The following is a 13,807-nucleotide window of genomic DNA, read 5'->3' as shown; positions in this document are numbered from 1 at the left end:
CAAGGGCAGCAATAAACAGCTTCGGAGATATTGTGTCTCCTTGTCGAACTCCTTTCTCGATTTTAAATTTCCTACTGCCTTTGTCTAGTCTAACAAAGGAGGTAGCATTCTCATATATTTTCTTCAAAATCATAATATGTGGGGTATCTATGCCTTGTCTTTCCAGCGCCCGAAACATTGCCTTATGCTGTATGGAGTCAAATGCCTTTTCATAATCCACAAATGCCAGGCATAATGGTGTTTTATATTCATTTGCTTTCTCCATTAACTGTGATATTACGTGAAGGTGATCCATAGTTGAGAATCCCGTCCTAAAGCCAGCTTGCTCTTTCGGTTGATTCTCATCAAATATTCTTTATAATCTGTTAGTAATGACCCTTGTGAACAACTTGTAGATGTGAGATAACAAGCTAATTGGTCTATAATTTCCAATTTCTGATTTATCTCCTTTCTTATGCAGCAAAACTATGATTGCATTATTCCAATGCTTAGGCGTCACACCTTTTCGAATGCACTTTGTGAAGAGCCTTGCCAGTTTTTATATTATGTCTCTTCCTCCCAATTTTAACAACTCTACAGTAACTTCATCTTCCCCCGGGGCTTTCTGATTCTTCATTTTCTTCAATGCATGTTCTACCTCATCAGGAAGAACATCGGGTATGTCGTATGCGTTCCTACTTTGCAATCCATCTTCCCTACTGCTGGCATCATTCCCTCGCTCCTTGTATAATTCTCTATAGTAGTCTTCTGCTATTTATAAGTACACCATTGCTATTCTTCAGTTTCAGTATCATTTGTCTTTCTGTATTACTGCTCATGGCTGCTGATTTTAATATTTTGTTTTCCTTTAATGCTTGTTCTTGTTTTCCTGTGTTACATCTTCTTATGTCCTCTCTGAATCCCTTTCTAATGGCTTTGCATAACTCAGTATACTCAATTTTTTCCTTGTCAGTGTGATTACACAATGTGACTACACAATACCCAATTGTTACTCAGAGTTTTAGTACTGTACCTATGCATACATATATATACCTGTGTACTCCTGTGAGATGTGGATTGCAAACAAGAAGTTGAGCAAGAAGAACGTGAACATGTCACTAACCAATCACGCGAAGAACGTGAACATGTCACTAACCAATCACACGAAGAACGTGAACATGTCACTAACCCATACCACCAGCTAGAGAGAGATTAGGTATCTTTCTTATTCATGGTAGTAATGTAAGTGTGAAAAAAATAAGTTCTATTATCGTATGTCTATTATATGTACGTTTCTGATATAGTAATGGTAATAAATCATGTTTGGTTTGAGTGTTACCTGTTACCTGTTCTCTTGAGTGTAGTTCGCCATAACACAAGTTTTATTGTAATAGAACTATTATTGTGGCATTCCAGGCCTGACTATAATAGATATGGTCTTGGGATGAAAAACACAACGCTGATCCGATGCTGAAAATTCTATTCTCCACGTTGCTGAATATAGCAACGTGGAGAATAGAATTTTTTTATTTTATAATAGTCGTTTTTATAATAGGACAATGATCTCGTGCATTAGGGCACGAGATCATTGTCCTATTATAAAAACGACCAGGCAGAAAAATGCCAAAGTCACATAAGTTCTTGGGCATTTTTCTGGGACACGCTTTAATTAAGGTTTTGTATCATACAAACCATTCTCGGAACTTAGGCAGCATTCAAAGCATTTTAGATAACTCAGAATATTAAAGCCCAGTCCAGCATAACACAGATGCCTAGATAAAGGCCATTGTAACAGTATCGTACTAAAAGTACGAACCCCAGGCAGTACGAGAGACCCCAACCCACAAACTGTACTGGGACCCCGCCATAATAACGGATAAGACAATACCGCACGACAAACCCTTGTGTACAAGAAGAAAAACAGGACAGGAGACCTAAGACAGGAGATAAAAGAGATGTGACATATGCAACAAGTAACGACCATCCCGTTCATCGTGCGAACCACCGATATGGTGCCAATGACCCTACATAGTAGCCTAGCAGCTTTAGTTTACCAGCGAACACCTACAACGAACTCCAGAAAGTCGCAATTCTGAACACTTGTAGGATAGTCAGAAAGTTCTTCGATCAACAGTAACACCACAGATAACAACAACCACTTTGTGTACTTGGTAGCAATACCCGTCACGAGTTTGAACCCCAATTAGGGAGAAATAATATAAAAGACCAATAATAATAATAATAATAATAATAATAATATATACATACATACTTCTTGTAACAATAAAAACAAGAAAAATTAAGTAATATAATTTAATATATAGGGTGATTCAAAAAAGACTTTACAACTTCGTAAGTGTATAGAAATTATTTCAGGAGACTTATATAATTAATTGAACTGTCATATTGTAGCAAAAAGCATCAAGTTTTACTGACGTAGTACAGTAGCAAGACGAGGCACCTTCTCACTACCTAACGTTGTTAAGGGAATTCCTCAATAACCGTTTCCCAAGTCGGTGGAATTAGTCGAGCAGGGCCGTTAGCATGGCCATTCATTCCCCAGATTTGACACCGCTAGACTTTTTTCCATGGGGTTTCTTCAAAGATCGAGTGTTTGTTCCATCCTTACCTACCAATCTTTCCAGTTCAAAACTAAAATCACCGCCGCTGTTACAGAAGTTATGCGGCGTTTGGGAGGAAATTGAGTTCAGATGGGATGTCTGCCGTATCACCAATGGCAGTCACATCGAACCAAAATGACTATTCTAGGTAAAACTTGATGTTTTTTCTACAATATGACAGTTCAATAAATTATACAAATCTTCTGAATAAATTTCTATACACTTACGAAGTTGAAAAATCCTTTTTGAATCACCCTGTATTTTTCCGCTGAGTGAATTTTTCTTAATAATTCTTCATTATTTGCTATTTCTTCGCAAAATTCTTCACAAGAATTAGCAAAATTGCACTTAATTTACTATTGCTTTCAGTGTTTCTACGGTCTTCTGACGTCCACAGCTTATTTACTATCGAAAAAACTCTCCATTGTACCATTGGTGTCCGGCAAACATAATACAAATGATTTGCATTATGTTAGCCATTAAGTAGGGAGGCTATATGTCCAATCCGGGACAGTTTGCAATGCGGGGCAAACGACACAACTGAAATCCGGGATATCTGGTGACAATATAACAATGCTATCACCTATGCTCGTACATTTGGTTTCGTGAACTAGTACACAAGGGAATACAGGCAGTCTCCGATGTACGCCGTTTCGAAATAAAGTAGTTTTTTTTTTTAATTTTTTTTTAAATATTTAAAATCTAAATCCTTTGTTTCTTCTTCCCCTTCCCCAAGAAGCGACGCAATCTCTACAACAGGACCTTGCACGTTTGTTTAACGTGCTGGTCATTCTGTTAGCATTAAATATCTCTATAGAAACATATAGTTAATTTTATGTCAAACAATACGACCTCTTTGCTGCAACTGATGACCCAAGAGTTTATTAGCAACATTGCCTATTATTTCCGGCAGCCTCTGCGAAATCTGATCATTTCGTGAGTTCCAGGGGTAAGGATTTAGAAATCCATCGTGGTAGAAAGTCACTCGACTATACCTGAACAACGCTGAATTGATCAGCAAAGACCAGATTCAGTTGTAGCCGCAAAGGATAAAAGTGCAGAGGGAAGAGAGAATTCAGTCAGCACCACAAGTGGAACAACTCATGGCAAAAAGCACGACTGAAACCTTCAGTTTGTCCCCGAAAGTGATGTTCACTTTAATGAAGATGATCCGAACATGGAATGGAGCGGAAAGTTCAGTAGAGAATTGATATCTTTTGCGCCTCTATAATAAATTATTTCAGATCTGTAAGAAATTGCCAACTTCTGTTTAGATTTCTACTCTCGGCTTCTTGAAATGAAATAATTCTGAATGAATAAAACAACAAGTAAATAATAAATATTAACGCGCACATTACCGTACATTTCCTATTGGAGGTGCAAAAGGTATACATATTGAAACATTCTTAGCTCTTACATAATACAATGAATTTAATTAAAAGTAAGTTAGAACACTCTAATGAAATCAAATTAGTTACTCTGAAGTAACTTTATTGTAAACCAGTTACAAAAAGGTAAGTTTGATACCGCAAACTACGGTACCTTAACCAAATCGCGACGTTTCAAGATCCTATTAAATCTCGTCATCGTGTGTGAGGAGGAGTAGAGAGCGTTGCAACCGGTTATGTTGAAAGAATACATGAGAGGATTTTAAATAAAGTAAAAAAAAGAATAAAAGGGGCGACTTTTCGCATGCATATAACTAATTGTAAAATAAAATAATATATATATATATATATATATATAAAGGAATCCGCTTACCCTTGCAATAAGCTTTCCTTTCTTGTTGAAACAAAGAAATCGTCCAGACCGCTCTCCCATAATGTTAACTCCAGCAAGATGATGAGATCGAATTGACTCCAACCGAAGTGTAGCTGCAGATAATGCAAAAAGGAGTATTAAACGTATCGTATCGAAAGAAAATTGATCGTGCATTATACAATGCACGATCCCATATTTAATCAGAAGTTCGATGAAATATGTTAAAGTTATCACACGATTTGCTACTTAAAATTATAACGCAAAAAATGAGCTGAAAATAAAGTTTTATTTTGTTAGTTCATTAGTTTCGAAATAAAATTTTTGCCAATGGTTTCAGACAAATTCAATATATAATACATATCCTATCCAAAATACAATGAATTTCACAGACACTACTAATTGCAACAAAAACTAAATTTCTGCACGCTAATTCTCAATTCAAATGCAAGACTTGATATAACTATTCCGAGACGTAAAAGTAGGCAATTAGACAAAGCATGAACTTTAAGGAAACGACAAAAATTGCGATGCATTTTTGAAAAATACTGTAATTATTAAATTGACTGAATTCAATGCAACTATATATTTTAGAAATGAGCCATTACAGGTATTTTCCAAACACGACCGATACTAAACTATTGCTTTCTCAAGGACATAGGTTGGTCCCTGGTGGTTCCTCTTAATGCACTTTGCATTAATAGAAAGTAACTCTTTAATTATTGATTATATAATATTGGTGTAAATACATCATAGTTTACCCATAAGTTTAACTACATACGTAGTGTAACGGCATCGTTTAGATTTTATCTCATATTGTGGCTGCCTTCCCAACGAGATACCAGATATTGCACTACTTCAAATAAATAAAGCTTTTCGTGTAGAAGAGACTACTGTTATTTATTCTCAGCGGACACCACCACCCAGACGCTTTCGGAGCTTGTTGGCTCACTCATCAGTGGGCGGGCAGGTACCCTGGTAATGCAGGCATGCCATCAATGTTGCGAAGTTAATTCCACAATATGACGCCAAATGGTGAAGATAATGATAATATTTTTGAAGACTAAATGCTTAAGGCATAATCGGAACCTCAGTAACCTTATCGGAAGTTTCTACGGAGACTTCCGATGAGGTTACTGAGAATGTTGAAAATGCAAGTGCTCTTTTAGAGTTTGAAAATAGGTATCATTAGGTCCTCTTGCTTTCTCTGCCTCTCGAAAAGCAGCAGTAGATTAGCATTATAAGATAAGAGAATACACATTGAATTGCAGCCTGCACAAAATGTAAACAACCCGTTGGTTTCAAGAAACAGTCTTGTTTCAAGCCTCCGTGTCAAGCAGCTGGGACTGCGCAACAATTCCACTTTCCTCTCAGTTATCGCAAAATCGTTAGAATTAGAATTAGTTAGAATTATAATTAGTTAGTATTAGACATGTTTCTGGTATCCCCATCGCAATAAACTTCTTTAAGCTTTAATGAAGATTCAAAATATTTATTTAGTTTGTCAGAAACGTGTGCAGAATCATCAACAGTTATGCCATTCGTATCGAAGAGACCAATGCGGTTCGTCCCTTTCCTTCTAGTGTTAACTTAAAGATAGGATTATTTGCTACTTTGCGATTTTTTTTATAAATTTTACAGTAGACTTTCAGAATAACAGCACCTTCGGGGATTCAAGGTGCCGTTATTTCGATTTTTTCGTTATCTAGAAAGTTTTGTTTTTAATATATTTAATGCAGAAATAATGAGACTAACTAAGAAATAGAGAGATTATGAATGCAATTTTATTAACTGCACATAAACATGTTGGCGATCCAATATTATATTCTGCCTTTAATTCACTCCTACTTGCGCCCCGTTCTGTTTTCTTGCACTGCAAGACGTCTGCGCTGTATGCAAATATCATCCCAATGTGCCGTTAGCTCGAATGTTCCGTTATCTGGGGTGCCGTTATTTGAACAGTCTACTGTACTCAGTTCTAATGGTAACTTTACTCCTGTACGGCAGTTTATGCTAGTGGAGTAGATAATTACCTGTAATAACATGAGGATAATGCATACACCACATTATATACAGTAACATTGATGGCAAGTAATTTATATATATATATATATATATATATATATATTTTTTTTTTTTTTTTTTGATTGCTTAAATGAATTAAATTTGATTGTTTTATTGATTGTTCTAATATTTTATCCCTTGCTACGTTAATGCCATTGCCGTTGGCAATTCGACAATTATACGTGCTTGATATATTTTATTTTAATTGCTTAGATGAATTAAACTTTAGTGTCTATTTTCCATTGGGTATTAGGGTGTATCCTGAACAGGAGATTTTGTTAGCATTTCAAGTCTAACATATTCCTAGGGGTCTGTGGTGGCTTTCAAATTATATAATAAACAATAATAAAAAGTTAGTTCTAATACTAATTATTTAATTTTAATTAATGTTATTAATCAATACTAAACAATACTAAATAACATTCCCTTATCTGGTCATCTATCCGCTACTTCTTCAGGGGCTTTGAGCGGATCGATAGCCAGTTTTAAAGGAATGTCTCATAATTACCCGTTTCTGTTAACTCCTTATCAGTTTTTCTGAGGTCGTTAGAAGCATACACAACATCCTATTTTCACTTAAAATCAGCAAACTTAAAGCACTAAGCAGAATTCACCAGAAACTGAAGATTAAGAACATACACCTCAACCATACACTAGAAGATGTATTCAAATTCAGAATCGGCGATGATCACAAAGACATTGACACTAAAGAATACTGCATCATTAAATTCCTGAACCGAACATTCGACTACGTCAACTTCCGTGACATTATGGAAAACACAAAAGGGTTTTTACCTATTCAAAACATTAATATTAAAGTCAGATATAGTTTCACAAAACCAATAGGCATAACCATGTGTAACTATAAAAACACAATCGAAAATATGAACAGTACGGAACAACTTTGCCACTGCAATGATAGCAAATATAGAAAATACATAGATCCACATCACAAACACATCATAACAGGCGACCACAGCATTATAGAAGATCAAACACTAAAAGAAGTAATGGAAAAAGGAACAACATTCAGACTCAATAGCCCAACTAATTTATTTAACACACGTAAATCCATATACAAGGATTTACTGCAATTCGCATTCAAAACTGCAAACAAATTTTACACACCCATAGAGGCATTCCAAATATGGATAAACATTACCACGGAAAAAAATCATGAAAATAGTCCAAGATGTCTTAACAGTTAAAAATCAAGTCAAACAATACAATCTGAAAGTCATTAGATATAAGACCAAAGAACTGCAGAAGAAATTCGTTATAACGAACACAGACAAGGCCAGCAACAACTTTAGTATAATATGCAAAAAGTTTTACATAGAGACTATTAAAGAAGAAATGGATAACAGTGAAACATACAAACAAATAGTATCCACACCCTAACAGCGTCAATAAGAAGATGATAGCACTACACAAAAAACTAAAACTGAAAATAGAAATCACAAAATACCCATTCATTTACTGGATCCCAAAATTCCACAAAATACCCACCGGCAAAAGGTTCATAACAGCAGGGAAAAACAGTTATACAAAAGTTTCCAGTAACCTATTTAAAGACAAACTTAAAATTATATTAAATGAAATAACCAGTACCAAAATAATCACCAGCAACAAAACATATCTAGACTACATCCGAAACAAAAGCAATAAGATAAGTAGCCTATACACCTACGACTTCCAAAACCTATTCACCAGCATATCACATGACAATTTAATCAAAGTCCTTTCAGTCTATTTTCAAAACCACCAAATTAGTTTAAACTGTAAAAAACAATACTGGAACGATTTAGTCAATCTCAACGTCAAAAATAACTATGTAATGATGGGAAACAGAATCTATTTACAGACCAGAGGAATAGCCATGGGATCTTGCTGCTCCAGTGCGATTGCCAACCTATATTTACATCACTTCGAAAATAACATAACAGAAGAAATTAACATGTTCAGATATATTGATGACGTCCTAATCATCAACCACGACGGTTTTGAAACACTAGCCCAAGCAATATATCCTACCGACCTCAGCATAGAACGCACCAACCAAAACAGCAAATTACAAGCATATTACCTAGACAGCCAGATTACTATCAAAAATAACAAAATCGAAACTAAACATTATGACAAAAGAGACCACTTCAAATTCCCAGCTATAAAACTCATCCACTGGGATAGCAACATTGCAAAACACATATACGGAAACACAATTAGGAACCAAACGACCAGAATAATAAAAATATGCAGTAATGCAGAAAACACAACAAAAGCAATTAACAAACTGATAAAAACACTCACAAAAAACAATATACCCTACAATTACAGTAAACACCACATAAAAGCGGCCACACTTATTAATAACAAAAATCTAATATCTAAATCACAAAGCAATACCAAAACCTAAATTAAGGTCCGGATCACTTACGCTCAGAGGAGGCTCGTCCTCTGACCGCACTATAATCCGGTTTCCTATATTAACCCACCCTTCAAAATCAGAATAAAAAATAAAAATAAAAAATTAATCTATGGGTAACCATTCGCAAGGTAAAATTCACTTTACAGGAGGCTGTAAATATGTAAATAGCTATCCCCGAGGACAAAACGGGCTGTTATGCCTTAGAAAAGCTATACCGGCCCAGTCCAAAGGGATAGCAAACCAACTTATGTAAATAACAATAAATAACGCTTGTAAATATAATACAAACATATCACATTTTATTCAAATTAATGTTCACCACGGAGTTTAAAAACGGAAACAAAAAGCCCCCCCACCCAGGCCGCACCCCGGCTGACGTAGGAACCAACCCACTTATCGGAAGACTTGCTAAAATATCACCTTACAACAATATCAAGCAACAATAGACGTGACTGCGCAATAAAAACCAAACCAAGAATGAAACAAACAGTGAACAAGAGTAACCCCTCTTTTACTGAAGGACCACCACCGGACAGATAAGTATAGCTCCACTCTCTTATTCCGATAATTACCCGTTGGGCTTTGTTTCTCCTATACCAGTTTGCTGAATTCCTAAATTAAGTATTAAAAATATTCAAAAATTTAAAGACAAATTAGCATAAAAATATCATTATCTAATAAATTAAATAATCTAAAGGAGATAAAAAATCTCACTAAAAAGGCAAAACTGATAAGGAGTTAACAGAAACGGGTAATTATGAGACATTCCTTTAAAACTGGCTATCGATCCGCTCAAAGCCCCTGAAGAAGTAGCGGATAGATGACCAGATAAGGGAATGTTATTTAGTATTGTTTAGTATTGATTAATAACATTAATTAAAATTAAATAATTAGTATTAGAACTAACTTTTTATTATTGTTTATTATATAATTTGAAAGCCACCACAGACCCCTAGGAATATGTTAGACTTGAAATGCTAACAAAATCTCCTGTTCAGGATACACCCTAATACCGAATGGAAAATAGACACTAAAGTTTAATTCATCTAAGCAATTAAAATAAAATATAATAATATATATATATATATTTTTTTTTTTTATACTTACTACCAGTGTACCAATGGACTACTGCAGGTTTTTGTGTCAGTGATAATTTATAATCAATCTATAGTGTAGTAGTTACAGTTACTAAAAATAAGCTTACGAAGATGCTCAGCGAGTCCATGGACTCTATTTTAAAGCAGATTAGTGCTCAGATCTCTGCAAACTTCTCTGACCAGTTACATCCCATCTATAAATTCAGATACGTCCTGCAAGAAGAAAAAACCTGCTCAGAGAGCAAAATATCAAAATTCTACACAGTATAAAGCGACTGGTGGAGAAGATGGATAGCCTGGAAAATCTCACCCGCAAGATGAATAAGAACTACAGGCCCCCTTCTTAGAAGAAGAACTCTTTATTGCATACAAAACGCACACCCGTACCCTTCACGACTAGAAGTCAGGGGTTTACAGTAAAGGCTAATACAACAAGGATGAGATAGGAGAAAAAACAATCATCCTCTGATCAACCAGGTGAATTGCTCACTACATCGTGAGGTCGATTACACTCCCACTACTAATAAAAAAGCCAGTTGTCAGTCCAGCGGTTTGATAAGTGCCACTCTGATTACACAGGAAAATGCAGTGGACAATTTCAATAACGCTGCAGCCTTTGAGACTCCGTTCCTCTCATATCCGGAGATTCTTCATATCCCATCATCATATCCCCCTCAACCTGCTTTTATTTCAATCACTGCTGAGAAAATCATCAGCAAATTCTTAAGGGAGAAAAACAAGATAGCGGAAATAACCCACAGACTACAGGACTCCAGTTCCAATAGTATTCGCATTCTCCTTTTCCAGAAACAGGTAACGCCTTGAATGGGACCCACACTACTGGTAATGTCGCCTGGCAGTGTACAGCACCTTGCTTTTCTAATGGCAAGGGTCCAGGTACTGATGTTCATAGAACTCCTGGCCGAGATTTGAATAGGCTGGCCAAATATAATATTATAATACTACACGAGATAAGATCTTTATCATTAAGATCTTTTCAGGGATTAGGCCCTAAAACGCAGCCCAGTAACGTCAAAGACATGTGTAAAACTCAGTTTGGATTAACAGTAGTAGTTAAACGATTAAAAATGAGCATCCTGCTTATGCGTCCTTTGTTCTCAATTGCCCAGTTCTCTTGTTGCTACTGAATTTTCAGGATTGGCCGTCAGGGTCACTGGTAAAACCATACAGGGATAAATGGATGATAAAATCAAGATCAAATATCCCATCTGAAACATCACAGTAGCAACCAACTACATCCCCCTGTGGCAGAGGATTGGCAGTGTGCGGTGTTTTATTCCAGAAAGTTCTAACCATTTCCAACAAGCTTTCCACGTTACAAACCAGCATGACGACGGCTAACTTTGATTACATTTGCCTTGTTGAAACGTGGTTAGGCAATAACTCCGTAGCAGATTGGTCACTAGCGGGAGTGCAATAGCACGCGCTCTTTGAGTAGACCAGTGTTCAAACCCCTGACTGCTAAATACTGTCGATCTGCCAACCCGCACTGGACCAGTGTGGCAGATTATGGTCCATTTCCCTCAGCATGAATTGTTGAGGAGGCATCCATCCTGCAGTGGGTTGATAATGGCTGCAGTTTTAGGCAATAACAGACACCTAAACATTCTTGCTAATCCACTTGGATATAAATGTGTTGGCACTGGAAGAAGTGAAAAAACGGGGTGGAGAAACCATGATCCTTATAAAGACGAATGTCTACAAAGGAAGACCTCTCCAAATCAGATAATTTTGAAGCCACCCATGCTAACCTTTTCAATGAAAAAATAAAATTACAAATCTGTCTTGTATATCTGCCTCCTGTGCACATCAGGATTTTCAAGAAATGAGCTCTTTGCATGGCTTACCATTAACCTCAATCCAGCTGCAGATACCATCCTGTTAGGAGACCTCAACATGCCAATACCAAACCATACAGATGCAAAATGAAATCTTGACTCTCTTCTTTCACAACTCACTCCGAAACAGCGGTTATTCCAGCAACTAGAGAGACTCAACGGTTGGATGTTGTATAGTACAATATACTTAGGATTAGATTAGAAGACAATCCGTTTCGCTTTAAGTCAGATCACAATCCAATAGTTGTAGAGACTACACTCAATGTCGCCGGAGTCATTAAGGGGAACGATGGAAATTTTAACGGCATTCACATAACGACCTTTTCTGTAAAATATATCAAGCCAAACATGATCCTCAAAGCTCTTCGATAATACAAATGGCAAGGATTAAACCCAAAGCTGGCAGAGGAAGATTACAAAAATGACCTATGAATGAGCGTCGAGGATCATAAAGATAACTGAGAAATCCAAAAACTGGTTTAATCCACAGAAAAAATATGTGTTTCGTAAAAAGCAAAGATTTTACAGTAAGTAGCTAAAGACAGAAGACAGGCCATCCATCTGACCACATTCAAAACAGAGAGTGTTCGCTTCATAAAACTGAAAAGACAAGCACATTACACAGCTGTACTTTAATAGCCCAAATAGGAAAATAGGATCGTTGGTGATAAGAGAAAAAAGCGTGTCGTAACTGCCGAGATCTTTAGTGAACGGTCCAAGAAGACATTTTGAACACCTCCCGCGCCCAACCAATTAGCAACCGAAGAAAAGAAAACAGGAAGAGAATAACTGACCTTCTTCAACGAATTGCAGAAAAAGAAGAACCCATCTCAAACTTACTAAGAAAGACATCTCTAACAATCATAACAACTGCTAAAGAAAACTTCATGCAAGTCATAAATAGCTTCCACTTCCTAAAAAAGCAACTGTTGGTCCTTATCACTTCCCTCTTTTCATGGCAAAAATCAGCAGTCCTATATTGAGGTGTTGCGTCGCACCTTAAATGAAATCATTCAAAAAGATACTCTCCCCTGTATATGGAACAGCTAGATAGTCAAGCCCTTTCCCAAAATAAAGAAATCAAAAAAACGCTAAAGACTACAGACCCATAGCCATACGTTGCACCCTCTTGGAGATTTTTGCGAGGACCCTTCTCTCAATCCTCACCCAACGCTGCTTCGGGCCTGCGTCCTTTGCACCTGCATTCCGTTTTATCTGGAAGATCCACTTTCACAAATCTCCTTGAGATCCTTTACCTGATTAAGAAAGTTCTTAATAGAGGAACAACTCGATATTATCTTCCTTGATATATCCGCAGCTTTTGATAATGGCTCTGGAACAAATTCTATATTATTATTTCAAAATACAAAGCAATCTTCTAAAGATTTTTTGTAACATTCTGAAGACACGACGCCTCCTAACCTCACATGACGATTTTATTGCTCATTACTCCATTTCGCAGGGAGTGCCACAGGGAGCAGTTCGCTCCTCACTTTTATTGGCTGCAGCACTGGAACCATTTTTTTTTTTTTTTTTTTTTGCATTCCATAAAGATAACTTCATTACATATGCAGATGAATTGAAATTCTCCGTCAGATCTAAAGATCAACAATAAGTTAAGCAAATAAATCAACAAGCCAATAACACAATAAATGAACTGGAGTATTACCTTGACTGTACTGGACTACATTTAAACCCAAGCGAATCTGCCCGGACGAATATTACAAAGGAAAATAGAAGAAACAATATCTCTATACTGGAAAGCGGATGCGAAGATCAAAAGGATAAATCGCACGTAGGCCTTTGCCCAAAATGGGACGAGGGGCTAACATTCTCCGAGCACTGTGATTACATCAAAGCAATAACATATGCGGCGCTCTGGACTGCCAAAGGGGAATTAACTGGAATTCGAAATCCAGACCTTGTTATAAAGTATATCTTGAAATGCATAGTACCCATCCCAGTCTAGGCTATACAGATTTGGTCCTCTGCTGCACCGAG

General features: G+C 36.5%; 1 protein-coding gene across 1 annotated transcript in view; it reads right to left on the bottom strand.

Moving 5' to 3' along the window:
- LOC150078550 (fibroblast growth factor 18-like) overlaps nt 1–13,807 on the bottom strand; it is a 465,725-nt gene that overhangs the window by 321,953 nt on the left and 129,965 nt on the right. Inside the window, exon 4 of the mRNA XM_090385216.1 lies at nt 4,362–4,474. Within this exon, the coding sequence (XP_090241342.1) occupies nt 4,362–4,474 (113 nt within the window). The remainder of the gene's footprint in view (nt 1–4,361; nt 4,475–13,807) is intronic.

The sequence above is a fragment of the Mastigoproctus giganteus genome, chromosome 11 (assembly GCF_048544385.1).
Source record: "Mastigoproctus giganteus isolate SK-2022 chromosome 11, ASM4854438v1, whole genome shotgun sequence".
NCBI lineage: Eukaryota > Metazoa > Arthropoda > Arachnida > Uropygi > Thelyphonidae > Mastigoproctus > Mastigoproctus giganteus.
Note: the sequence above shows the minus strand (reverse complement) of the source record. Positions and strands in the feature narration are given on the sequence as shown.